Below are 27,373 nucleotides of genomic sequence, written 5' to 3'. Positions count from 1 at the left end.
CAAAATTATCAAATTTTATGGATTATAACTAAGGCAGTACTCAAGAGGGAAATTTATAGCATCAAATACCTATACTTGAAAAACTAAGTTCTCGAATCAATGACTTCAACTGATACCTTAGGAAACTATGAACAGAAGAGGAAACGAAACTCAAAATACACAAAAGACCAGATCAGGAATCAGTGAAAAACAAGAGAAACAAAGAAAAACAATGAAATCAAAATCTTGTTGAGATTAATAAAATTCTCATAAGCCAGACTCATCAGAAAGACACAAGTCACCAATAAGGAATAAGATGACATCTTGATAGCTGCTACAGATATTCAAAAGATAATATGGGAATATTATCAACTGCTTTGTTTAGATAAAATGGACAAATTCCTACATTCCTTGAAAGGCATAAACTGCCAAAGCTCTTACTCAAGAAGAAACAAGTAATCTAAACATTCCTATAAATTTTAAAGAAATTTAACTTGTATTTTAAACCTCCATAAAGAAAACGCTACGCTCTCTGAGGTGGTATTCTCTGAGGCTCCGTGGTGAAATCTACCAAACATTTAAGAATAATACCAATTCTATAGAAATTCCTCCAGAAAAATGAAAAGGAAGAAGCATTCCCAACTTGTTCTATGAGATCCACCTTAGTCTGAATACAAAACCAACTACATCAAAAGATAAGAAAACCACAATCCAATGTCCTTTGTAAGTGTAGATGTAAATATTCTTAAAAAAAAAAAAAAAAATCTAGGGGCGCCTGGGTGGCTCAGTTAAACATCCAACTTTGGCTCAGGTCATGATCTCACAGTTTGTGGGTTCAAGCCCTGCATCGGGCTCTGTGCTGACATTTCAGAGCCTGGAGTCTGCTTCAGATTCTCTGTGTATGTCTCTCTCTGCCCCTCCCCTGCTCACAACTCTGTCTCTATCTCTCTAAAAAACAAATACTTAAAAAATTTTTTTTAGAAATCTAACAAGGATTATTGCCAAGAGAATAAATGTAGCATGACAAAGTGGGATTTTTCCCAGGAATGCAAGGTTGGTTTAAAATTCCAAAAAGCAACCAATGTAATTTGGCATTAAACATGAAAAACTCTATGATCATCTTAATAACTGCTGGAGATGCAGAGCAGGGAAATGTACTTGACAAATTCAATGTTCATTCCTTAAAACTCTTGGCATATGAAAAAAGAACTTTCTCAACCCACAAAAAACCACAGCTAATACCATGCTGAAGGATAAAAGACTGAATTTTATGCCCTTAAAACTCAACTATAATGTAGTCCACTCTTTACAACTTCTATTCAACACTGTTCTGAAGAATTAGTGTAGCAGGCAAGTAAAGAAAAAGAAAAGACATCAAAATTGGGAAAGTAAAACTGCCTTAAGTTACTGATAAGATAGGAAAAACTGCAAAATCCACAGAAAAGCCACTAGAATCTGTAAGTTTAGCAAAGATCCAGAATTCAAGACATACAAAAATAACTATTTGTAAAAACCAGCTAAAAACAACCAGAAATTAAAATCTTTAAAGTAGAAACATTTATATAGCATCAAAAATTTGAAACACTTTATGATGAATTTGACAAAAAACAAACAAGAATGAAACCCACGGAACACCGCTAAGAGACGAACTAAATAGGAAACCCAAACCATTTTCAGGGATTGGAATACTGAATCCAATGTGGTTTAGATGTGTTTTCTACAAATTCAATGCATTCCAATAAAAATCCTAGCAGGCTTTTTTGTAGCAACTGACAAGGTGATTCTAGAATTTATATGCAAATACAAAGGACCTAGAATAGCCAAAATAACTTTGAAACTGAGCAAAATTATGTCTTAGACTCCTCAATTTCAAGAGCCTTAAAAAAAACGTTAAGACAACATAGTACCAGTGTCAAGACTAAAACACTGAGGGAACAAAACAGAGAATCCAGGAGGTGACATACACATAGTCCACTGATTTTCACCAAGATGGCAAACCAATTCAGTGAAGATATCATCTTCTTAATACATAATCCTAGAATAACAGGATGGCCATAAGTAAAAAACAACAACAACAACAATTCACTTAACTCATTCTTACAAGTATATATAAAAATATCAACTCAAAACAGACTGAAGACAAATTAGGGTTGAAACTATAAAACTCCTAGAAGACTTGAGAAAATCTTGGTGACATTGAGTTTGGCAAAGACATCTTAAATAGGACAAAAAGTAAAAGTTATAAGAGAAAAAAAATCACAAATTGGACTTCATCTAAACTAGTGTTCTTCTAAAGACTTTTAACACATACACCTGAGGGACACTTGGGTGGCTCAGTCGGTTGGGCGTCTGACTTCGGCTCAGGTCATGATCTCACAGCTCGTGGGTTCAAACCCCACATCGGGCTCTGTGCTGACAGTTCAGAGCCTGGAGCCTGCTTCAGATTCTGTGCCTCCCTCTCTCTCTCTGACTCTCCCCTTCTCACACTCTCTGTCTTTCATAAATGAATGAATGAATGAATGAATGAAACATACACCTGAACCTAGAATAAAGAAGTGTCACAATTCAGTAAGTCAAACAACTCAATTTAAAAATGGGTAAAGGATTTTGGAAAAAAAGAAAAGAGAACTTAAAGAAAACATACAGATGCCAAATAAGCACAGAAAAACATTGGTCAACGTTACTGGTTATCAGGAAAATACAAAACCACAAGAGACCTTCAGGCACCCTCTATCACCTAAAATTAAAAAGACACACATCAGGGTTGACAAAATATGTGGGGCAAGTTAAACTCTCACACACTGCTTTGGGAATTTAAAATACAAAATCACTGTGAAAAAAGTTTGGCAGTTTGTTAAAACATTAAATACATCCAATGAGTCCAGTGCTTTACCCAGCTGAAATGGAAGCGGGTCTACACCAGGGCTCACTGGGAAATGTACAGGGCAGCTGTATTTGTACTGGCTGGAAACTGGAAACACAAATCATCAACAGGTGGATAAATAAGTACAGCAGGTGCACAATGGAATATTATTCAGCAATAAAAAGGAATATATACGGACAAATCACAAAATAAGCACGCTGATTCAAAGAAACCAAAGGAAAACCAAAAAGCGTATGTTGTAGGATCACATGTATACAAAATGCAAGAAAATGCAAACTAATGTGTAGTTGCAGAAAGCAGATTAGTGGCTGACTGGGAACAGAAAAGGTAGCAGGAATTACCACGGGGCAAGAGAAAACTCTGAGGGGTGACAGATAATGATAATTTTATCTGTGGTGGTATCCCCAGGTTCTTCTTTAAATGTGAAGTTTCTTACAGGCTAATTATACTTTAATCAAGCTAAAAAAATTAAACCCAGATAACAAGATGTTGTGCTTTTTCTCCTGATTACAGTACAATACTTTTTAGTTTTCTTAAATGATAGAGGATTTTAGTAATACAGAGATTAATAGAGAAATTATGCATTAGTGTATAAATTAATCTGTTTTACTGTTCATCATTTTTTAAAATCAGGAAATCAAATCTGGTTGTTTGGTACTATTTGATATTATACAAATGCTACAAATACATCTTTTCTTTTGTAAAGTGTTTTCTCACTAGCTTGTAAGTATTTTCAAAATGCTCTATCTTCCTTCCCAGTAATTTTAATTGGCAAATAAACCTAACATTTTAGCTGTAAATTTAGTATCAATACCATCATTACCATTACACAAACTCACCCCATAAATTGTACCATGCACCTCTTCAGAAACAATCTGTACCACCACGGTTTCATCAAGGCATAAAGTGGTTTTCCTGATGGCTGGAAGAGTGCATAAATCTAGCTTGTTTACAACTTCCTGTAATTTGGGGGTCACTATGTTATTTCTTATATTCCCTGTAGTAAAGTAAAACACTATTCTTCTTCCCGATCTCCACAGCAGTATCTGGTCCTAAAGTTTTTATGTCCAGCCCAAGAAAAGATACGAAAGGCAAAAATCACAGCCAGGCTAAGTCAATTACCTAGTTAGGTCTTTCAGGCTTCATAGCATCTAAGTTTTTGTGGGGCTAGACACAAGGAGAGGTGGGACTTCTACTACGTTTGAATCCGAGTCTTGAAAAGCCAGAGGTAAGGAAAGAAATGTAAACCAACTCTTATTTACCAGAAGGCTTTCTTTTTTAAATTCCAGGGCTAGGGTTTGTTTGTTTGTTTGGGGGCGTTGGGGTAGGATGGTGGTAAAAAGCTTTAAGCTACTAATTAAAATCAATTTCCAGGTTAGATGAGGAAAATCCAAATCATGTAAGACAAGTGGAAATGGCACTAACTGCTCTGCATTCATCATTCTTAGGCTGTTCTTTGCTGCAAAGCAGATGCAGAGGAAGCCAACAAGATTGCTTTCTTGAGCCTAAATACAGGCAGCCACAAGAATGCAAAATATGTTCATTCATATACAATAAATAGTATTCCATAACTTAAAACAAATACTTACAAACTTAAGATCCAATTATAATCCTCAAGAACGGACGTGTAGAAAAAGCCTGATTTACCTGCAAACTACAGGTATTCTAACTCTAAACGGCAATCCATCAGTCCAAAAGCCTGTTCTTGGAAAAGTGTGTATATATATAATGTATATGTATATTTATGTATATATATGTGTGTGTATATGTGTGTGTATATGTGTGTGTATACATATATGTATACATATAAACACATACGAAGACCACAGTCTGTATCTTACTTTGTACAGTCCAGATAGGTTTACTTTATTACATCAAGGTAAGAGTTTTACAATGAAAACTTAAGTAGCAGACACCACCAGGAAGCCAAAGTTTAGCTCACACCTCTTTCCTCAAAAATCTGATTCATTAGCACCAGAGTTAGAAAAGTTAAAATGATACAGAAATATCCAAGATATCTTTGTCATTATGTCAGAATTTGAAAGATTTTTACACTTCACCACACTGCCTATTACGAAGACTTTGGAAAAACTACTATGAATTAAATCTCACTATATAGATAAGACACTTGAAAAAAGTAAAGAGTTACCGAAATAAATAAACAAGTAAATAAAAGTAAAGAGTTACAAATAAAACTCTCATTTCTAAAGCACTATTTCATCTAAAACTAGAGGGCCTGGATAAAGGAAAGAGGAAAAGATAACTACTTGACAAGATCAACGACCTGGAAACAGAACAAACTTCCAGTGATTGCAAAACATAATTAAAAGAGTGAAGAGTATACTGGTCACTGAGAAAAACAAAGCAATATCCTTATACAAGTATTTTTCTCTGTATGTTATGAATAAAATTACATCTGAAAATACACCTTTCACACAAGAGGGTGACAAAGATTCATCAAGTTACCATTAGCTGGTTTAACTAAGAGGATTAAGCCAAACACTAAATTTAGCAAAAGTTCCTCAGTTAGGGATCAACATGGTTGCTGTGTACTAAATTTTTTCATGTTTGTATAGGACATTTCCTGTTTGCAAATGCTTTTAAAACTAGGTATGGATTTTCTATGTTTGCATGTAACATCTTTTTAGAAGACAACTTTGCAGTTAGGCATTAGTCTCTATTTTCACTGAGAATTTATTTATTCCCAAAGTTGTGTTCCAGTAATTAAATACATATTAATAGCTAATAGGTTAATTTAAAATGTAAAATTTTTTTACAAAAACATTCCAATTCATCAAGAGAAGTATCTTCTACAAAATTCATTATTAGGTCAATGAGTTTTGAAAATATTGATAAACAATTAAGAGGCTTCATTTATAAAATAGGACCAGCTGAAAGGGAAAGATCACCTAAGACTTCCATTCTGAAAATAATAGATAAAATACCAATATCTAAATTACATTAACCAGTTCAAAAAATTCTCCAGCCCACCTTTTGAAAATCCCTTGCTAAGAGAACTCCACCCTTCTGAGTCCTACTGAGCTGCAAAATTTCTAAGTAGACTTCATGACCTCGTCAATTTTAATCTTTTCTTCCTCAAAGCCATACTGCATCTAGACCACTCGAGCCACTGTTTTACAAACCTTTCAAGATAGCTGTTTCTAAAACCTTAAGCCAGCAAGCAGAGAAGAGAATGGAATTTAAGAGAAAGGCATTTTTTAATTCTGAGGGAGAACCTTTTTAAAACAGATACTGGTTCAGAAGAATTCTATTTTGGGGCACCTGGGTGGCTTGGTCAGTTTAAGCATCCAACTCTTGCTTTCAGCCCAGGTCATGGTCTCCAGGTACGTAAGTTGGAGCCTCATATCTGGCTCTTTGCTGACAGTGCAGTGCCTGCTTGGGATTCTCTCTCTTTCTGCCCCTTCCACAACTCTCTCTCTCAAAATAAATAAATAAACTTAAAGAAAATTCTATTTTGTAATAAACTATAGTCTCAGCTGTGAACAGAAAAGCAGGTATGAGTTTGAAAGGGAGATAATAAAGGGACCTATCTTAAGAATAACAGACAACGCAGAGTAAAATTCGAAGGAAACTAAAGAGAAAGTAAACATGTGGGCAGTATTTCCAAGTCACTTACCGAGTGTTTTTTTTTTTTAATGGACATAACTTATTTGCACAAAGGGTTAACCAATATAGGATATTATTTTAAAAAGGCAACATTTTAAACTAGAGACTGGAGAGTGGATTACACTTTAAAGGTACACCTTGGAGGACAAAAGCAGCACAGTAGGACCCTGCCTCTGAAGACTGAATATGTCACTGTCCCTGCCCATGAGGGCTTCAGATTTCAACTTGTGGCAACAAACGTAAACAAGAAATTACAGCACCAAATGATGATGTGCTGCTAGGGAAATCCACAAAGTTCTTCTACAATCACAGAAAAAAAAGAATCAAGAGAGGTTTCCCCGAAGAGTTGGCTGGAGCTGGTCCTGCCATCCAAGGGTGGTGTTTACCACGTCACCATAAGGAGCAGGGTCTTCAGGCACAGTGACAGGGAGAACATGCTGAAGAACACTTAAGTTTGACCAGAAGGTACACGGTTAGAAGTGGCACAGACTAGCCAGCAGGTAGGCAAGTGGCAGCCCAGGCTGGGCCTCGCATGTCAGGTTTAAGGAGTCAAGACCACACCTCCTTGGGCAATAAGGCAGCAACCAAGGATTCTAAGCAGAGAAGCTGCATGATCTAGGTGTTTTCCAGAGACACCACTGAGAACGTCACTTTGGTCAAGGTTACTTCAAATGTCCCCGGGTGCAGGTCTGGACCTGAGAGGCTTGCAATTAAGTTCACACTGAAATAACGAGGGCCTAAAGTGAGGTGGTAGCAACAGGAATACAGGAGAAATAAAGCAACTGTGCTATGTAAACTTGGGATCAGAATGTAAAACTCTAAGCCTCATTTTGTTATCTGTAAAATGAAGATATATAATAGCCTTAAAAGGATTAAATGAGACAATGCATGAAATTAGCTTAACATAGTGCCTGCTGTACATTAAGTGTTGGTCCTTATCAGCTTAATTATTAGGTGGGGGCCAGGTTACTGACGAAGCCTTCGATGAGCTGTGTCCCACTGTCTTCCTGTTACTAATGAAACTCGTTCTAGGTCTTACGGTTACAGTACCCACCTCATTCAATTATGATTGTTCAATAAATGCTAAGCACAAAAAAGTGAAAATTACACCTGTTGTATTAGCCTTGGGGCAGGACACAGGATTAACTGTTGCAGAAATACAAACTTTGCAAAAATAAGAGAGAGAGAGAGAGAAGCATCAGAGTCACTCTTTTAATTAAAGGATATAACAAAGGCTAAGAATACCACTAGGACTGGAGTACACCTGTTTGTACTTAAAATACCTTCCATATCAGTGTTGTGACAGAAAGCCCTTATCTTAAAGATTCATAATAGGAGATTAACTGAATCTAGTGTTTTGGTCAGTCTGAAAGAAGTTTAATTTCTTAGGCTGGGAAAAAGAGGAACAAAGATTTTTAAGTCCATAAATGAAGGATTTCAAAATAAAAATAGTAACTGTAACTTAAACAAGGAAAACTTCATCTATACATACTCTTGCCAGAAAGTTTTAACACATAAAGCCTTCCTATTCAAATTCTGAAATATATAAATATCTACTGACATTATCCGGGGGTGGAGGAGTGAGACATTACAAATAAATTATTTTCAATACACTTTTAGACAAGGAATTCAGCATCATGGTATTTAAGAGTCATTTCATTATTATAAACTGCCAAAAGTGACATAAATCACAGTATTTTACAACTGAAGGAGACACAGAAATCATCTAGTTCCATGAATTTCAGGGCCTTCAATTAATTGTGACTCACAGTTTAAAATCCCAGCCTGGCATCTGTATGTATATAATGTCTTAAAATGTGATTATTTCTAAAGCTTCCATTCACAGTATAATTGCAGTAAGCAGAAACTGTGTACAGTAAAACTTTTTAAGACATCGTAAGCACTGAAAAAACCAACTCTTTGAAACATAACTCCATTGAATTTCAGTCTGTCTGGACAGCCCAATTCTACAATCCTCCTGACCCTCCAATAAAGGGAAAAAAAAAACCCCCACTAACTGCAGAATTCCGTGTTGGTAAGATTCACCTAGATCAGAAATAAGTTCTTCGTATAGAATTCTGACAAGTTCTTTGCTTAAGATTTATAGGTTGGGTAGACAAGAGAGGCACTGTCAGGAACATCGTGACAGGCCAAAAAAAAAGGGGCGGGGGGCAGAGAGAAAATTAGGGGCAAAGAACACTACCTACACACCACCCTCTGTTATCTATCACTCCTGTCTTGAGCACCAAAATGTAACTCCCCTTCTTATAAATTCACTTCAGTGACACACACCAAAAGTACATGTGAGGATAAGCTGACAGTTTATGGTCTTACACTTTGCCCCAGAGTACACAACAAATTAGATGTCCTGTGAGTGACTTCCTCAATTTTCTTAACCAGAGGGAAACAACCACCAATAAAGACAGCAATGCATACCGTGAGAGCGGAATGTACCTAACAGCACACAGAGACCGAACACCTAGTAAGTGCTCCATCAGACCCTGCTCAGGAGACAGGCACCTTCCACGGCACCACTGCCTTGGGAGATTCTGTAATTCACAAACTCACTGCTGCTTCTGACCACTGATTTTAATGGGGGCATGCCATGTTCTTTCAAAGAATTGTGTAATTTTCTGAATGAGTCAAGTGATGAACAGACTTTACAGGTGATTTTATTGCAGTCAGCACATACTGCATATTCTCAGCCTATTTTTATGGGTCTATCTGATCAAGAGACAGACTGAAAAACACCACAACAAGCAAAATAAATCACCTAATATATGCAGGCTTACGTTAACATTTTACATCACAGGTTAATATGATTAAGCTAATAATTTCAGGATAAATCTAAGCAAAATAGCTACTCGGCAAACATTCTATTATTGCTCCTCTCTGATTTCAATGGCCTTGGAAAAGGGTGATGGGTTCTCCTCTGAGATGGCAAAGGTGAAGGGAAGGAATTATAAGAAAGCAGTTAAAATACTTTGGTACTATATTAATTTCTCCATTTAATTATGTCACACTTCTAGTTCTTCCATTCTACTAACTGGGTAGGAAGTCAAGTAAGTTACTTGTCTTTTCTGAGCTCCAACTTCCTTAACGGTGGAAGTTGGAAAAACAACTATCTCAGCGGTGCTTTGAGTATTACATTGGGAAAACAGACATAAAACTGGTAAGGAAAATGTAAAGTGCTACGCAAATATAAAGTATTTGATATATCATAAGATTTACAGTCTAAATGTTCAAGTGCCTGGTGCAATACATTGCCCATGAGTGCTCAAATATTTGTCCATTTATTCAATCACCATTTAAAACTCAGGTCCCAAAAATTCAATTCCGGAACACAAAACCAACTCATGTACTACTCCTGCATTTTTCACTAGTAACATTATTAAGAAACCAGTTGTGCCTTTAGAATGATGAGTCATTCAATCCAATCCAAATCAACAGTTTTATTATTTTTTTTTTCAATTTGTATTCTGTGCTAGGTCCTGTTCCAGTTGCTACATACAGTAATACGCTCATTTAATACTTCGAATACCGGGTGGAAGAGTTATTATCCACAAATGAAAAACTAAAGCACAAGTTTAAGTAACATGCCCAAGGACACAAGGCTAGCAAATGACAGACCTGGTGTTGCTCGAACTGAGGTATGACACCAAAACCGTGGCTCTCCACTACTACTACTCACTCTGCAATATGGTAGCCCGCCACATGTGACTACTGGGCACTTGAAGGCTGGCTAGTCTGAACGTAACTGTGCTGTAATTATACAATGCACACCACACTGCAAAGACTTAGTACGATAAAAACAACATAAAGAAGTCTTACTGCCATTTTATATTGATTACAGGTTGAAATGACAGTATTTTAGATAAAACCGATTAAACAAAATAAATTCTTGAAATTAACTTCACCTGCTTTTTACTCGCTCACTGTGGCTAACAAAGTTTTAAATTTCATGTGCCTCGCAAAGCATATACTAACTTTGGACGGTACTGATGTAGAACATCATACAAAACACTTCTAATACAAAGAGCACAAAAGAGCTTCAAATTTATAAACACATGCTTTGGAGTACAAATATACTCTCCAATCTCAGCTAATAACTGTTTTTAATACTAAATTAGTGTAACCAACATTAAAAAAAGTATAATCTCTTCATGTAAAATATTATTTTTTATTCCAGAATTAGATTTTTTAAATTTCCCATTAGGAAAATTGGTTTTTCCAACTATAAAAGTGCTATCAACTAATCTACACTACAGGAATTACAGAAAAGCACACACACAAAAGAATCCATCACCCTACCAGTCAGAATATTTTAATCATTCAATAGTTCTGGGTATATATATATCCACTGATATAAATTATTAATGTGTGACCATATTGTTTTATCATTTTGAAACTTGCTTTTTTTCCCTAATATATTACGAACATTTCCTTTTATTACAAATTCTAAAAATTAACTTTTTATTTTGAAATAATTACAGATACACAGAATGTTGCAAAAATAGTATGAGGTCCCATATAACTTTCATCCAGTTTCCCATTCAGGGTTGCACCTTCTGGTAACAGGGCATTGGTGCCGCGCATGCGTGTGTGTGTGTGTGTGTATGTGTGTGTGTAGTTCTATGCCACCTGATTACAAGTGTAGATTCATGTAACAACCACCACCACAATCCAGATTAGGTTTCATCAATACACAACTTTCCATCTTGCTACCCCTTTACCCATCTCCCTTCCACCCCATCAGTCCTAACCCTAATCTGTTCTAATTTTGTTATTACAAAAATGTTAATGGCCTCCTACAGTATGTGACCTTCAGAGACTGGCTTTTCCACTCAGCATCAGGCACTTGAAATTGGTGCCAGCTGTTCTATGTATCAAGAATTTGTTTTTCCTTAATGGCTGAATAGTATTCCACATTGAATGAATGTACCTATCATTCGCCTACTGAAGGATATGCAGGTTACTTCCAGTTTTAGGCTGTTCAAATAAATCTGCCGTGAACATTTGTGAATAGGTTTTATGTGAACTTAAGTTTACATTTCTCGCGGATAAATCCCCAGAAATGCAACTAGTAGGTCATACAAGTAAGTATATGGTTAATTTTGCAATAAACTGCCAAACTACTTTTCAGCGTGGTTTTATCTTCTTACATTCCCACAACAAATGTATAAAAGACCTCAAAACACTTTTTGAGCTACAAAATATTTACTGCTATTCCAGAGTTTTGTTTTTTTTAAACAATTCCCAGCTGATTCCTATGTAGGTAATTTAATTTTCTTTTCTTTTCTTTTTAGTTTAACTTGTAGCAAGAATTACTATCAAACTCCACTTCCTGGGACAGAGACCCCTGTGGTGTTAGGGGAAGACCTGGCCCTCAGGTAGCACACTACCTACATCTGTGAGTTTATCATCTAGACAATCATTTTGGACAACTATTTTGTTATAATAATGGACACTTACTATAATTTGGGTAATTATTTTGTTAAAATAATGATGTAATATATTTACAGAAAAATTTTTACATGCAGATCACACAAAATCCTACAAGTTGAATTGTTTGGTCTCAGGGTACAAATATTAAAGGCATTCGATACCAAAGGCCATAATGGCCTTCCAAAAACTTAAATCGACTTACTCAGTCACGGAGTATCCGTGAGAATACCCTATTCTTCCTAGACTTGCCACAAAATTTGTATTCTTGAAATGAGATTTTCCAAAAATGCTTCTTTGTATTTATTTAACTAATGCGAAGGTTACACATTTCTCATGTTTCCAGACTTAATTTGTAATTCTTTTATAAACTACCTATTCGTGTTCTTTGCCAACTTTTTACTGAAATGTTGGTTTATTGTAAAACTTAGTTCTAACATATGCTGCAAGGAAATAGCTTTTTAAAATACATATATCTGAAATCCAAGCCACATATTAATACTGTAAGACAGCATCTGATTTTATAATGTAAAAATGATACAACTTTAGTTGATATGATTCTCCAGTTTATTTGTGAGTATTCCTATATTACACACAATGTACTGGTTAAAAAAAAAAAATCACCTCTAATGCCAGCACTAGATTAAAAACATGAATGTTGGGGGTGCCTGGGTGGCTCAGCCAGTTAAGCATCCAACTCTTGGTCTCACGGTTTGTCAGTTCAAGCCCCCCCTCAGGTTCTGCATGGACAGTGCAGAGCCTGCTTGGAATTCATTCTTTCTCTCCCCTTCCCTTGCATGTGCACACACGTGCTTTCTCTCTCTCTCAAAATAAAGAATTAATTAATTAATAAAATAGTATGGAACTGTGGTCTTCTAATAAAAATTAAATACATAAAAAACATGAATGTTGATCAATATTCTTAAATTCACTTTGAAATGCCAAGACATAAATTTTCCATAAGCAAAACATCAAAAACTATCTCCAGCTTCACTAAGAAACATGGCTGACTTCTCTTCAGGCGAATTTAGGGTCATCCATCCAGGACTTCTCAAAAGTGTGCTTCCCAGACCAGCACCAGCAGTTATCAACACCACCTAGGAACTTCTAAGAAATGCTAAGGCACATGCCCTACCCCAGACCCATTCAATATAAAACCAGGGGGTGAGGGAAGGAACAGGAAATCAAGCAATGTGTTTCAACAAGTTTTCAGGTGATTCTGATACATACTGAAGTTTGAGAACCACCATTCTCAACAAATTTAATATCAAAACATGAAATCTCAATTGCCTTGTATACTTAGTTGTTCTTTTAAACGGAGGACTTGGGCGAAGTTAATCATGCCACAAATATTACAAATTCAATGACATTTTCATTCTCCAAATTAAAACAATCCAGAAAGAAAACTGGAAACTGGATGTTAGCTTTATTTCCTGTAAAAAAGAATCCTAAAAACCATGAAGTGTCCACAAAAAATCTCCCTTGGAAGAAAAATCTAAAATGAACCATATAAACTACCAGGTCAGAATACGTGTCTTTCAAACCAGAAACTCAACTAGTTTTGTACCACACACCGCCTGATCTTCCCACTCCTACATGAACTAAGTACCCCCTACCACACTTCGACAATTGAATGAACTAGCATATCCGACAGCACTTGGAAAACTAGTTACTCAACTATTTGTGGTCCAGTGAACAAATAAACAAATTGGTCAATACATAATAATTCTGCATGGCAGTATATGGGTGACCCTTGTTTATGTTTTTCTCTTTTGCCCCCAAAGTTTCTGTAACAAGCATGTATTACCACCTTCACAACTAAAATAAAGGAGAATCAAGACCGTATGTCATGATACAGGAGATGAACCTACAAAACACCAGTATTTTTCAATCTGACCAATGTACTGATAATCTTTCTTTCCTTTATCTGAATGATAAAAATTTACACGATGCTGGTACACAAAATTCCAGCCTTCAAGTTTATTACGGTTTGAAATTAGAACCGCGTATGTCATGACTATTAACCCAGTTACAAAAGTTGTGTTACTATGGTAACTAGTTTCTATCTACCTGGCTAAGTGTCCCATCTCCCTTCAAGTTAAGATTGCAGATGTATTAGGCCTGGACAATCCAAGTATCCCAACCTCCAGGCAACAAAGAACAGTCCAAGGGCTGGGCAAGTAACAGGGGTCTTGATTCCTGCAGTTGATTCCAAGTTCAAATGGTAGGTATCTTTCTCCTTAGTGGTTATGTAAGCCAGCAAAATTGTTTTTGACTTCAGGTAATTTGAGGCAAATTCTTATTTCTTGAAAACTTGAATATTCTGGCACCACTTAGGCCATTAAACAACTTTTAAAGGACTGTTTTGTTAAAAAAAAAAAAAAGAAGAGTGCATAAACCTTATAACCCACATATGAAATCTGATCTTTTCTTAGAAAGCAGTAACCAAGTTTGTTGTCTCCTTGACTAACCACCATGTACTGAGTATAAAAGTTCTAAGATCCAATCCATACTGATGAAACTGGCATTCTGTAACACCTTAAATTTCTTGTCCCTCCCAAAGGCTACTTCATCTTAAATTGTACTGTTAATGCCCTTCAATGATAAAGTTTCGAGTAAGATTTTTTTTTAACATATCCCTTCCACTGGTTTATTTCCTAACTAAAGGATAATTTAAACAGTTTTCTACATGGACGGGAGAGGGAAAAGATAGTAATATCCAATCCTATTTAAAAATAAAAATTTCACCTATTTACCTTGTGATTGTAACTATTCATGATTTCCGAATAACACTGTAGTTTATTTGCATTGCATTTACTGAGAATTCATCTTTGGCACAAGAGTCTGTGTCAAACACTGCATGCAACTGAAATTGAAGCTGAATAAATGAAGTGAATGAGTCAAGACTTCAACAGAATTAGCCCAAATTACTCAACAGAATAGTAATATACACTATGCACAAGGTGCAACTACCAACTTACAGATATGTTAACACAACAGAACTTATACAAGGAATAGCATAACATCAACAAGACCCAATATGTTTTGTGTCTGTTTTTAAACTGCTTTTCGGTGCCAGCTTACATGCATACCCACCTAGTTCCTTAAAACTGGTTGTGCACAACATGACTGATCCTCGGCCATATTATCAGGCTTTTATGACTTCTGGCTGCCTAAATAACCAAATGGGCAACCAAAAAAAAACAAACCAAACAAACAAACAAACGCTTAAGAATTGCCAGTTATTATTTAGGTAAATGCGCTAATGTTCTGAAGCTCCAAACCACACCAGGAAGTACTTTAAATGAACTGCCTACAGCCTCCAATGTTGAAGTCCTGTGTTTAATTTCTAGTACACATTTAGAAAAACAAAACCAGAAAAACAGGAATACTACTTTTAAGGATACACTTTATGAAGACAAGTTTCCCCTAAACTAGTAACATTACACACACAAGATGCAAGCCCTGATATTAAAGCATATTTGTTAGACAGAACTCATCGCTGAAACACTTTTAAAGGGAACTGCTATCGAAAGTCCTAGTCTTCATTCATCCTATATACATTTACTGAACCTTGCCAAGTGCCAGGCGCTGGACTAGATTTTTAAAGAATAGAGAGCTGTGAAAAGAAAGGCCCTGCCCTCAAAATAGGTGAAAACCTAACAGAGGTGATCAAATAAAAATTCTGTCCAAGTGTGACAATGAGGTATAATGATTTGGAGGGTGAGGCAATCAAATAAAAACACAGTTCAAGTGTTACGATGAGGTGCACCTGATTGGAAGGCGATGGAAAGTCTTCCTGAGACACCTAGAAAGACAAACAGGAGACAGGGAGGACGCAGAAGGAAGGATATGCATTGCAGAAGAAAATCCAGAGGAAAGGAATGTGTGAAGGTATGGAAATGAACTATCACTGCCCACGCTCGGAAAAGCAGCAGTTTGGCATGAAACACACACATGCTGTATGTGGAGGGCAGATGGGTGTGAGGTGACAGGCAGTCGCTTCTAGAAATCCTAAAGGAACACGAAAAGACTAAACCCGAGGCCCTCCGTAATGATCGGCATTTACACTCAGCGTAAAGGCAATGAAAACTAGGAGTGACTTTTAAGTTCTACCAAGTGGAATGGCCTCAAAACAAGGTGGATTTGGTTGTCAAGGGTATGCATGCATGAGGCCAGTGATGTATACGGTTAATATAGTATCTGGGAATTACCAGCCTTTGGGGAGAAGTGGAAAGGCTTGGATGGCATCTGAAGTGAGAAAAGAGCTAAAAAGGATGAAGAGGGAGCAAAGAAGTACTTTCAGCTTGTACAACAAACTCCGCCTCAATCACAGAATCATAAAGGCCTCGTTTAAATCCGGATTCAGTGAGGCCTTCCCCGATGTACCACACAGTGACGGTCTCTACCATGGACGCATTCATTCCACTCATACCGTCACTGGTGCTTTATACCACTGGAGATCCTTTTACCTTAACTTTCCAACATGGCTGTTGGATTCCCTGAAAGGACGAGTTTTCTGTTTGCTCCATGTATGAGCTGTAGGAAGTTCCACACAGCAGGTGGTATCCTTTCACCTCATGTGTGAATTTATACCACAGCTGCAGGAAGACAGCGGTGTTCAAGTCTGCAGGAAACAGAAATCAAGAAGAGACCCTATCTCTAGAACGCCTAAGTGTCCACACACAACAAGTGGAGTTCCAAGATCTTCTTAGGATAAAACAGCACTGGTAAAATAAACTGCTGGTTCCAGCTCAGGTCATGATCTCCTGGTTTCATGGGTCCAAGCCCCGCACCCGGCTCTGTGCTGGTAGCGCGGAAGTGCACAAAACCATAGGACACCGCTCATACAAAGTGGAGAAACATGCAGAACTCATCTGCAGCATTAGAAGTCAGGAAGGTGGCTAAAGTGACAGTCAAGGGTGTAAAATGGGCTCTGGGGTCCTGGCAATCTTCTGCTTCTGGGTGCAAGTTACATGGTGTGTTCGCCTTGTGAAAAGTTCCTCAAGCCTTATAATTATGATTTGTGAGCTTCTTTTTGAACTACAGTTCAAAAAGCTTACTTAAAAATACACAGGAAAGGAGATCCTGGCTGACTTAGTAGGTGGAGTACGCGACTTCATCTTGGAGTTGTGAGTTCGAGCCCCAAGTTGGGTGTGACCGCTTAAAACAAAATCTTAAACAGGTGTTAAAAAAAAAAAATGAGGAACACACTTGTGATGGGGAGGATAAAGGAAGATGTCACAAAGAAAAAAGGCCCTGGCAATGGAACAGAAGAGAAAAATGAGAGCCAGAAAGACTAGAATGTTTCAGTTCAAGCCGTAAAGGGGACATTTAGAGATCCACTATTACCTAAAGTACTAATGAACTGAATTAGTGCCAACAACTTCCGCAAGTAGCTGCAGTTTACCAAAATAGCTTTTATTAATCTTGGAATTTCGTCAGCATTTACAGAGGCACAGGACAAACGTATGCCACATGAATAATACATAACTGAATCCATTCAAACCTCGTATCCCAGTAACTAACAGGATATACTGACAAGTTTGCTGGCCGGGCTTCAATATGTGACACGCAACTAAGGAAAAGTTGAGCAGCTGTGCACAAAGGTTCCAACTCTAAATTGTCCCCAACCCAATGAGCTAAATGGCACAGGCTACAGAAATAACTAGCCCCTTGCTCCAAAAGAAAGCAGCGTGTATGTTGCCTAAAAAGACAAATGTGTATCTCAACACTGTCTAGAAAGCAGTCACCACCCTGGAGCTCATCACTCCATACTTCTATCCATACCCTGCTCTAATTTCTCCCAAACACTTGACACAGGCCGAAATTATATTTTAGTTTTCTGTTTGTTTGCTGATTTTCTCTTCCTCTCCATAGTATTTTAAACTCCATGAAAACAAGGACCTTGTCTGTCTTTTCACTACTGTACACCCAGAGCCCGTTTGGCTGTGTGCTCAATAAAAACTTGTCAAATAACCACAACTACCCAGGTAATTTACTTTAAGGTCACCAAGTATACACAAGATCAAGTCAGTACCAATAAATCAGTAAGTCCAATGTAATAGCAAATACAAAATAAATTATCACTGTTTCTGGGTAAGAGTGATCGTTAAAACTCTACCAGCTTCGAGGCTGAAAGGTTTCCTAAGGTTTGATGGTTTGGAAGACAGGTAATTTTTCCATGTATTTTATGGAGAAATTTTATGAAAGACAAATACTACAGTAAAACCAATGTGACCTAAGAAGCAAAACCACTGTGGTGGTTGAAAGCATAGGGAAGTTAGGTACACCCCACCCCTGCTTTCCGGGAGTTTTCCTATCAGAAACTATCTCAGGGCGATGCAGTTTTGAAGATCAGAACTTTTCGCTTGTCACTAACTATGTGTGTTTTCCCCTAAAACTCCTAGTACTACGCAACTATTCAAGAGGTGTTGAGAAAACGTCCACACTTAGAACCGTGAAGAATGCGGGAGCTCCTACATAAGGAGACCATTTTGCAAACAACACAACTGAGTACCAACCTCTAATTCAATATCCGGAGTACCGACTTTTTTTTTAAGGACATAATCTTATTACACCTCAAAAGTAAGTTCCTCACTTCTGCTCGCCTATAAAAGCTCTAAAAAGAGCAAGCACACTTTTCAGAGGGATGGTATTAAAATAAACGGGATTTGAACTCAACATCATGATGCAATCTGGCACTGAAGACTAGCAAAGTTCTAAATCGACGGTAACTACCCAAAGCAAAAGTTTACCAACTTTCAAGTGAGTGTGATTTAAAGAGTAGCTGAAGGTCAAAAAGCAGCACAATGATAAAAAAATAAAAAAATAAAAAAATAAATAAAGCACTGATCAGCAAGAGTTGCGGCAGGGTCCTGGCAATCTGTATTTTCCAACCAAGACATCGCTGCATTCCGAGAAATAGTAAGACCGGAGCAAAACACATTTCATTTAACACCAAGTCTAGGAAGTTACTGTGCTCAACATTCAAGAAATTCCACTTTAGAGAACAGTTAGGTAAATGCATTAATTTGCAGGGTTTTCTCCTTCTAAAAGCTGATGGTATCATCTTTCATGAGACTGGCAAAGTAGGCCGGGAAATCCTACTTTGTCTACCTGCTATTTACCACCTAGGAAAGGGATAGTGTTTCCTCCCCACCCATGGTCCCCTTACAGACACACTCTTCCTGCCTTGTGTTGGAAGGCATAAATAAGCCCTGAGAGCGCTTGGCATGGTGAGGAGGAAGAAACTTCCAGGGTGCAGGTGACCCCTCTCTGTGCTCTCATGATATATCGTGGAATAGGCAGAAGAAAATCGTATGACGTGATGAAAATCAACAACTAGTTTGTGGTGATGGTTGCAGAACTCTTTTAAAACAACTAAAGTTCAATGAATCATACACTTCCGATTAGTGAATTTTATAGTACGCCAATTATACCCAGTAAAGCTATAAACACGGGATAGAGCGTGTGACGATACGGTTAGAAAAAGGAGTATATACTGAGACCTTCCATATACCTGCGATATCCAAAATATAGATCTCTACTGCCCGCTGAATTTCCAAGCAGCCTACTAAGCATCTCCTCTTCCTTCCTGTACGTTCCTTAGGAGCACCTGGTCCTGCGTCCATTCTGCTCTATGCTGCTCCAATAAGAAGACAATCCTATGAATCACTTTCATGAATCTACCTGCAGAATTCAACATATCTGGTACACATGGCAATAACAATAAAAAGTTGGCTGGTGATTTTGTAGGAATCAATTCTCCTTGTCCAAAGAAATGGGGAGGTGGAGGAGAAATCCTTCTAATTGATTCCTCACGCCAGACTGCCCCAATCTCCCATAGCATTTTTTAAATCACTCTTAAGGCCTTTATAACTTGGATTCTGATCATCCCTGTACATGCCTAACCAGCCCACCCTCCCGACCAATGTCTTGAACAGTATCTTTCACATCCTGGTAATTTAATAAATGTTCTTTGGATGAGAGTCAGTATTTTTCTTATCAAACGGAGTAACACCAATTCTACCTTGAAGGGTAAATGCAGTTCTGTGTCCTACTGGACCGACTACTAATTAAAACCTGACTTCTACAGTTGACAGTAGATGATGGTGACAGTGACAAAAATAATGAACTCCAAAATGACCAGTGGCTAGGCCACTAGGTAGGCTGTTGTTACAAAATGTGTAAGAAACACCAGCTCAGAGCAATAACAATTTCTATACCAGTCAACAGGTTCACAAAGCCCTTTTTTTATTATTTAAGTTATTCTAATTTTTTTTAAAAAAATTTTTTATTTATTTCTGAGAGAGACAGGCAGCGTGAGCAGGGGAGGAGCAGAGAGAGAGGTAGATACAGAATCCGAAGGAGGCTCCAGGCCCTGAGCTGTCAGCGCAGAGCCTGACACAGGCCTCGAACCCATGAACGGTGAGATCATGACCTGAACCGAAGTCGGACACTTTAACCGACTGAGCCACCCAGGTGCCCCTATTTAAGTTATTCTAAAATCAATTTCTGCCTATTACTCAGCATTCAAAACCCAAAAACTTTCTACTGTCATCAATACCAGGTATGATTAAAACAATGCAGGGCAAAATTTTAAACCTTTGAGGTACCAAGAAAATGTCAAGAAAAAGGCCAGGGAAACCACACAGCAGTGAGGAGTAGTAGCACCAAGAAATTAATCGACAGTTGCTAGGCAGGAGAAGCCTGGAAGAAGAGCCGTGAAATTCACCCATCCACATGAAACCCATTCATAGCATAAGAAAGCCAAAATGTCATTCCCCTTCCAAATAATGACGACTTTGAGAACAGATCTAAAACACCAAAATACTGGCAATAACCAAGATGAAACAAACTCTGGCTACGTAAGCATATCTATCGTGACTTGGTAAAAGTTTAAGTCCTCAGATCTCAGAAACCCGTGTTCAAATCCGACTCAACCAGAGACCTCAAAAAATTACACAAAAACCCTTAAAGGTTAGGAAGGAGTATTCTATTCCTAAAATAGTTCATCTTTAATGATTTAATGTATTTGTTAAAAAAAAAAAACTGTATTTCGCTGTCATCATCTGGAACCCTGAAAAAAACTAAACACTTCTATTGCTTTTAAAATCAAACCTCCTACATGCTTTCAAAACGTTTGATAAGTCAGATTTTTTTTAAATACACGTAGAAACTGAAATGCATTTCATTATAAGATAATTATTCCCAGCAATACATCAGATGTAATCTTGAATTTGGTTTTTGCTCTTCACCAGTAAAGTTCTCAAGTTCTTAGGAGTTTCCTAGTCATTTACTTGAACATCATCTACGGTAACACTCAAAGCAAAACCACAATAAAGAGGTTTGGCCTCTGAGGGATTCTACGTGTAAAAAAACATTACTCATAAATAAAATACAATCACTATTGCTTTAAATAACAAATACATTTCTAAACTTTCATCCCATCTGATGGAATTCCCTGTTTCATAGAGCAAAGCCAAATTAAGCTCCCAACAAGTGCTTTTTATTTTAACTAAACCTGTTCGACGGTAATACAAAAACTGACATATGAGTTTGCTGTAAAAACTTCTGGAGAAATATTTTTAGTACTTGAATACTTTTACTCAAAGCACTCATTATTTAAAGAGTTAGTGGAAGTCACACAACTGCTCCACCAGTAATTGGACCAATTCATCCCAGAATTATATTCTGTAGATTACCCAATATCCTAGGTAATCCCAGGTATAAATAAAGCACTAAAACCCTAACAGGACACACTCATTTAGTCCAAGAAAGATATCCAGTTAGAACTATGCAGTACTACTACACAGGCATACTGGAACACCACCAATTCAAAAACGAGTACCTGATGAAATGAGACTTCTGGCAATCAACTGAAGTCTTCAAGGATTCACTAGAACTCACTCCTTCTCCCTGGCCTTCAGGCACACATCCCCCAGTGTCTGCCCGTTAAGCGACATGGAGGACAGTTTAACTTCAAACTCTAAGATCCCCTGAACCAAATTCCAGATACAATTTAAAAAATGACCAGAAAACTACAAAACCAGCTTTGACATTTTATCCGAATATACCTAACTGTTAAAAGTGGAGAGTCGTTCGGCTCATTTTGATACCAGATGCGATTTACTACCTGCACAAAAGCGAAAAGGAATTCTTTCAACATCCTTTTCACTGTAATAAAGCTTTAAACACACTCTTCAATATATTCCTTGCACCATTTTGCCAGATCGTCCTCCGTCACCGCTCTGCATAAGCTCATCAGGAAAAACACAAATTGACGGCTCAGCTCTCCAAAAACGACACTTTACCAAACCCCATTTATTTTCACAGTGCAAGAAAATAACACACATTTGCAGCTCAAAGACAAGCAGAGCACAACCAGTCTAAATGTACATCCACCGTTAAATCTCTCGGAAAAGAAAAAAAAAATTTAATTCAGGACAGGCAAATTAAAAACACTCTACACATGGCAAAAATAAAAGGTCTCAAGTCCTACAATGCATAGCAAAAGCACTGCTTCCTCTCTTTCCGAGCCAATACCAATAAGCCAATGGATACAAGTGTCAAAGAAATCCAGCCTGTTGGAAATAAGACGAAAACCTGGAAAAATTCCCTCCCATAAATCATTCAGTGAATAGGAAGCTTTGCACCCACCACGAAATACACACAACCAAAACCACTCATCACCCACCCCCCCAAATGCAAAAAAGCCGTAATCAACAAGTTTGAAAGAGGGCAGCAAGTAGAGCTCTCGACCCGATCTCCCACCTTAAAAAAAGGAAAAAAAAGTCCTTCCACAAAAGCTAACACACATCAAGTACCTGGTAGAGGTGCCTTTCCTCACATCGCAGATGCTGCATTTAAAGGCTTCAGCGCTGTTTCTGAAGGTGCAGACGCTACAATCCCAAAAGCCTTCGTCTGCGGCAGGTTTCGCTTGTCTTTTTGGCCTTCGGAGGAGTGAGGAGTGGGGGAAAGGGGAGGGAAGAGACAGGGAGCAGGAAAGAGGGGGAGAAACAGCAAAACACAGGCGCTGGTGAGCCGTCGCAATTTCGCAGGAATCCAGTGCTGGAAACTTCGCTCGGGCGACCACCCACCCACCCTTTTCGGGGACTGAAAGAGGGACCGAGGGAGGGCACGGGGCGCCCCTACCGGCACCCCGCAACCTCCGGGCGCGGGCCGTACAGCCTCGCACAGCAGGAGGCGGCGGCGGCGGCTGCGCCCCGGGAAGGGCCGCGGCGGGCGCAGGAAGCGGGCGGACTTGTGGACTTGAGCGTGGGGCTGGGGGGGCCGGCAGGGGAGCCGCGGGCCGGATCTGGAGGGGGCGCACAGGGGCAGCCCGAGGCCGGCGGCGGGGAGTGGGCCGGCTCCTTCCCTCTCCCCTCCCATGCTCGCGCCCTCCCTCCCTCCCCACCTGGTTAAATCTCCCTTTGTCTGGGAGGAGTGGCGGCGGCGGCGGCGGCGGAGGGCGGCTGAGGAGGAGCCGCCATGGCTGCGGCGCGCACGGCCGCCGGCCCCGAGCGGGAGCGACACCGCCTCCCGCCGCCGCCGCCGCCACCGCCCGCCGCCGCCACCTCCCCCCGCCCCCGGATCTCCATCTTAGCAGCGCCTCCCCCCCGCCCCGGGTGGCTCCGGGGCCTAGTCGTCGCCGGCCCCCGCCCGCCCCCAACCCTCCCTCCCCTTCCGCCCCCTCAGCTCGGAGCAGGTACCTGGTCGGGCTCTTCTTGTCGCCCATGGTCATGGATGGGCTGTACCCCCGCCCCCCCCAAAGCCGAAATCGGCGCCGCTCGGAGAAGAAACGCCGTCCGGGGAGTCGTCGCGGACCGGCCCCCCTCCCTCCCCCGCGCCCGCCCGCCCTCAGCCGCTGGGGCTCGAGCTCCGGCCGCCGCCGCCGCCGCCGCCGCCGCCGCCGCCGCCGCTGCCAGTCTCCGGACGAGACTAGTCCCCGCCAGCGCCGCCTCCGCCGAGTGACTGACGAGGGGCGGGGCCGGGCGCCGCGCGTCACGCGCCGTGTGGCCAATCGGAAGACCGCGGCCTGCGCCGCGAGGGCGAGGGCGGGGCGCGGGGGAGGGCGGGGCGTGGCGGACGTGGGCTGGGCCGTCGGTGTGCGTGCCTGGGAGTGTGTGCGCGCTGGGGGCGCGCGTGCCTGCTGGTGGCCCGGCGGCCCGGCGCGGCGGAGCGTGCGAGCCCGGCGGGGCGCACGTGGCCGCGCCCGGGAAGCGGCGGTGGCGTCCGGATCCCTCGCTCCCGCTCTGTGGGGCTGTCGCGTGGACCCCGGCCCCGAAGCCGCCCCGGGGGAAGTAGTTCCGCGCAGTTTGCGCGCGCCACTGGGGCTGGCAACTGCCTTGCCGCTTGCAACGCCTCGAGGCTTGTGGTGCCCCGGGAGGCGGCAGGGCCTCTTTTGGCCCGGTTCCCCCGCGCCCCTCTGCTTCCCTGCCACGCGGAGCTTTGTATCTGCCTCTCATAAAGTCCTGGCCGCCTGCGGCTACTCCAGCCCCAAGCCCCCTCGCTGGCCCCTGATGCGGGAGAGAACTGTGCATTAAGGGTGTGGCACAACTCACGGTTCCCCAAGGCCTGATTCGGAACTCCGGTGCAGCAACTCCCCCGTGAGACACCCCCCCCCGCCCCCCACCAGCCTAAATAGGGCGTTTCCCTCGGGAAGTCGCTGTTCAAATCCTGGCTGCCACATGCCAGCAGCCTAACCTTGTGCTTCAGCCTCTTCGACTCCAAGGTGAGGCTAACAGCTCTCCTCGCGGGGTTGTTTGGGAAATTCAGAGTCGGTGCCTAACCCTAGAGAAGGACCAGTACGAAGTATTAAGCACTATTCTAACTGGGTCTGGGTTGAGCACCATTTCCCCCGCTTTGGAAGATTCTCGAAGGCGAGAATGGGCAGTACCCTTTACCTTCCGCCCTGCTCGGAGAATGCCTGCCAAATTGCCTTGAACGTGACTCAGTCCCCTTTGCCCTCGAGGAGTCAGGACCCTAGATGATTAGATAACTTGGCTGGGCTGCAGCTCTGGCTGGGGGGTAGGGACCTGGTCAAAGAATGATGCTAGAAGGTGGGAGGTGGGGGTAGGGGTGTGGAGGGAAGATAAGACAGGCCAGCAGCATCTACTGAGATATGTTTATATGCAAACACAAAGCGGGTTATCAGGACTGCCCCGTGGAAGGGAAACATAAGGAAGCCTGAGCCTGGGGAAGCTCTCCCAGACTGAATGCCCAAGGAGCAGGAAGTCCTAGGATCGTTCCAGGGAACAGAAGGGAGAGAATAAAAGAGGGAGGGAACGTGTCAGTGATAAGCTTGATCAGCACATGCTGTCCTTCGCTGGCAGGCACACCCTGGAGGGCCAGGAGGGACAGCATTATTTAGCAAGGGTCAGCAACTTTCCGAGCCTCCCTGGCTTTCACTCCCCTGCCTTCTGAGGAAAGGAGAGAGAAGGAGGAAGAAGAGGGAGGCGGAGGGCCAAAGGGGCCAGAGAATGCCAAGGGGCATGCACACAAGCCATGGCCCAGTGCCCACAGCCTTGGCCTCTGGTGTCTGCCTGGCTTCCTCCCAGGACTCCACCCCTGGTATGAAGGTACTGAAAGAAAAGGGGCATTAGGAAACCCCAGCTGGAGGAGTGGCCTCTGGGTAGGGAAGCTGGGTAGCTGGGAACTACAGAGAGTGGAAAGGACATTGACTTGATTATTTATGTGGAATAAAATGCACAAATCCTTTTGCATCTCCATGAATTTTTATGGATCCCTGCTATGCTTTTGTATCCACCATCCCAATCAAGATATAGAATATTTTCATCTCCCCAGTGAGTAATTAACTACCCTCTCCGCAGGTAGCCACGATTCTCACTTGAGTCACCACAGATCAGTTTTGCCTGTTGGTGAATGTCATATAAATATGGGTCACATAGTATGTATCCGTGTGTCTGCTCAAAATTATTTGTGTGATATTCGTCTATATTGTTGCCTCTTATCGGTAGTTCCTTTCCATTTGCTTGCTTAACTGTGTGGAATTCCATTGCAAATACACAGGAATTTAGTTGTCCGTGGGAAACAAGCTTTTTAGTGCTGCTTCTCTTTAATCGTTGACCTATTTGACTTTTTCAAAACAACAAAAAAGCGTTTAACAAATGTTTTTAAGGAAAAAGAAGTTTCCTAGAACTAATTTCTGGGAATATATCAGACCCACACATCACCATGGGGTTGTAACTGCAGAAACTAATCTCGTTCCCTTGTTGGGGGTAAATATCTTCCGAAAGTCTCACAGGTACAGAAGCCAGACAAGCATGCTTCTGGAGCAGTGGCTACAGAAGAGCTGGCTCTAGGTAGAGCATCAGATTATCATTCTGGGGTGGTTTTTTGCACCTGAGCTACTTGGGGAACAAATCTTCCTCCATGGTGTTGCCTTGAACCACTGTGCGTGCAGGGATGAGTGGGATTTCACAGCCAGCCCCTCCTTGGCTCCTCTGTTTCCTATTTGAACTTCCATTTCAAGTTTCATTTGAAGGAAGGGTTCTTTTACTTTAAAAATTATTTGAAATCCATGGTCTTTAGAATAGATGCTGGTCAGAAGCATCCCCCAAGAAGCGGCTGATGTAAATGATGACGAAGACACATGGAACAGATTAAAAGAGCACATTCTTTCTCCCTTCCCACCATTCACGCTACTTGAGTCACATTGGCTTCTTTGCCATTCCTGGAGCACTCCTGCTGCCACCTCAGGGCCTTTGCACCTGCTGTTCTGGCTGCCTAGAATGTTCTATCCCTAGAGAATCACATTCTTAGCTGCCTCCCTTTTTCAGGTCTTTGTTCCAAAGTCACATTCTCAGCGAGGTTTTTCCTGAGCAGCCCATTTAAAGTTGTCACACGCCAACCCATAACCCAATGCCTTAACTACTTTACTTTTCTCCCCTTTAGCTACTTTTACATTTTTCTCCTTTGCACTTATCACCATCTATGTACCATGTAGTTTACTTATCTTGTTTAGCAGATCATTGCCCAGTAGACTGTAAGTTATGTAACAATGAGGATTTTCTCTCTTTTTTTTTTCCTTCCCAATGTTATATATAAGTGCCCTGAGCAGTGTCTGGTAAGCATGCATTGAAGAGAATTTTTTTTTTTTCATTTAACAGTAATTTATAGAGTACAAGTAGGTGCCATGCCCCATGCCAGGGACTGGAAGATCAGATGTCCGTAACAGACTTCATTCCTACTCTTCTGGAGTTTACATTCTAGTTGAGCGGGCAGACTTTATACCGGTAATTAATTACGATTGTGCCAGTTGCTACAAAGACAAACGAAAGGACGCACTCGGGTACTAAGGGAGGAGGGAAGTTGATACGCTGGGGGGTGGGGGGGGGTGGGGCATGTCCCTGAAAAAGTAAAGATCACCCAGAAGAAGAGAAGAGCAGTCAGGGACATGGTACTCTACAGGAGAGG

At 40.8% G+C, this 27,373-nt stretch overlaps 1 protein-coding gene and 1 long non-coding RNA gene across 2 annotated transcripts in view; one reads left to right on the top strand and one right to left on the bottom strand.

Annotated features, from left to right (window-relative positions):
* LOC120230818 (RING1 and YY1 binding protein) overlaps positions 1–23,777 on the bottom strand; it is a 78,752-nt gene extending 54,975 nt beyond the window's left edge. The window contains exons 1-2 of the mRNA XM_039230559.1: positions 23,647–23,777; positions 22,762–22,887 (exon numbers count right to left, since the gene is read on the bottom strand). Coding sequence (XP_039086490.1) covers positions 22,762–22,887; positions 23,647–23,678 — 158 coding nt within the window. The 5' untranslated portion in view covers positions 23,679–23,777. The remainder of the gene's footprint in view (positions 1–22,761; positions 22,888–23,646) is intronic.
* On the top strand, positions 14,011–19,622 carry LOC120230819. The gene is made up of 3 exons (XR_005528172.1): positions 14,011–14,156; positions 18,343–18,520; positions 19,545–19,622. It is a non-coding gene; the product is annotated as an uncharacterized LOC120230819 (long non-coding RNA).
* Positions 23,778–27,373: the final 3,596 nt, after the last annotated feature.

Source organism: Hyaena hyaena, unplaced genomic scaffold (assembly GCF_003009895.1).
Source record: "Hyaena hyaena isolate Hyena2069 unplaced genomic scaffold, ASM300989v1 scaffold_48, whole genome shotgun sequence".
Lineage (NCBI taxonomy): Eukaryota > Metazoa > Chordata > Mammalia > Carnivora > Hyaenidae > Hyaena > Hyaena hyaena.
Note: the sequence above shows the minus strand (reverse complement) of the source record. Positions and strands in the feature narration are given on the sequence as shown.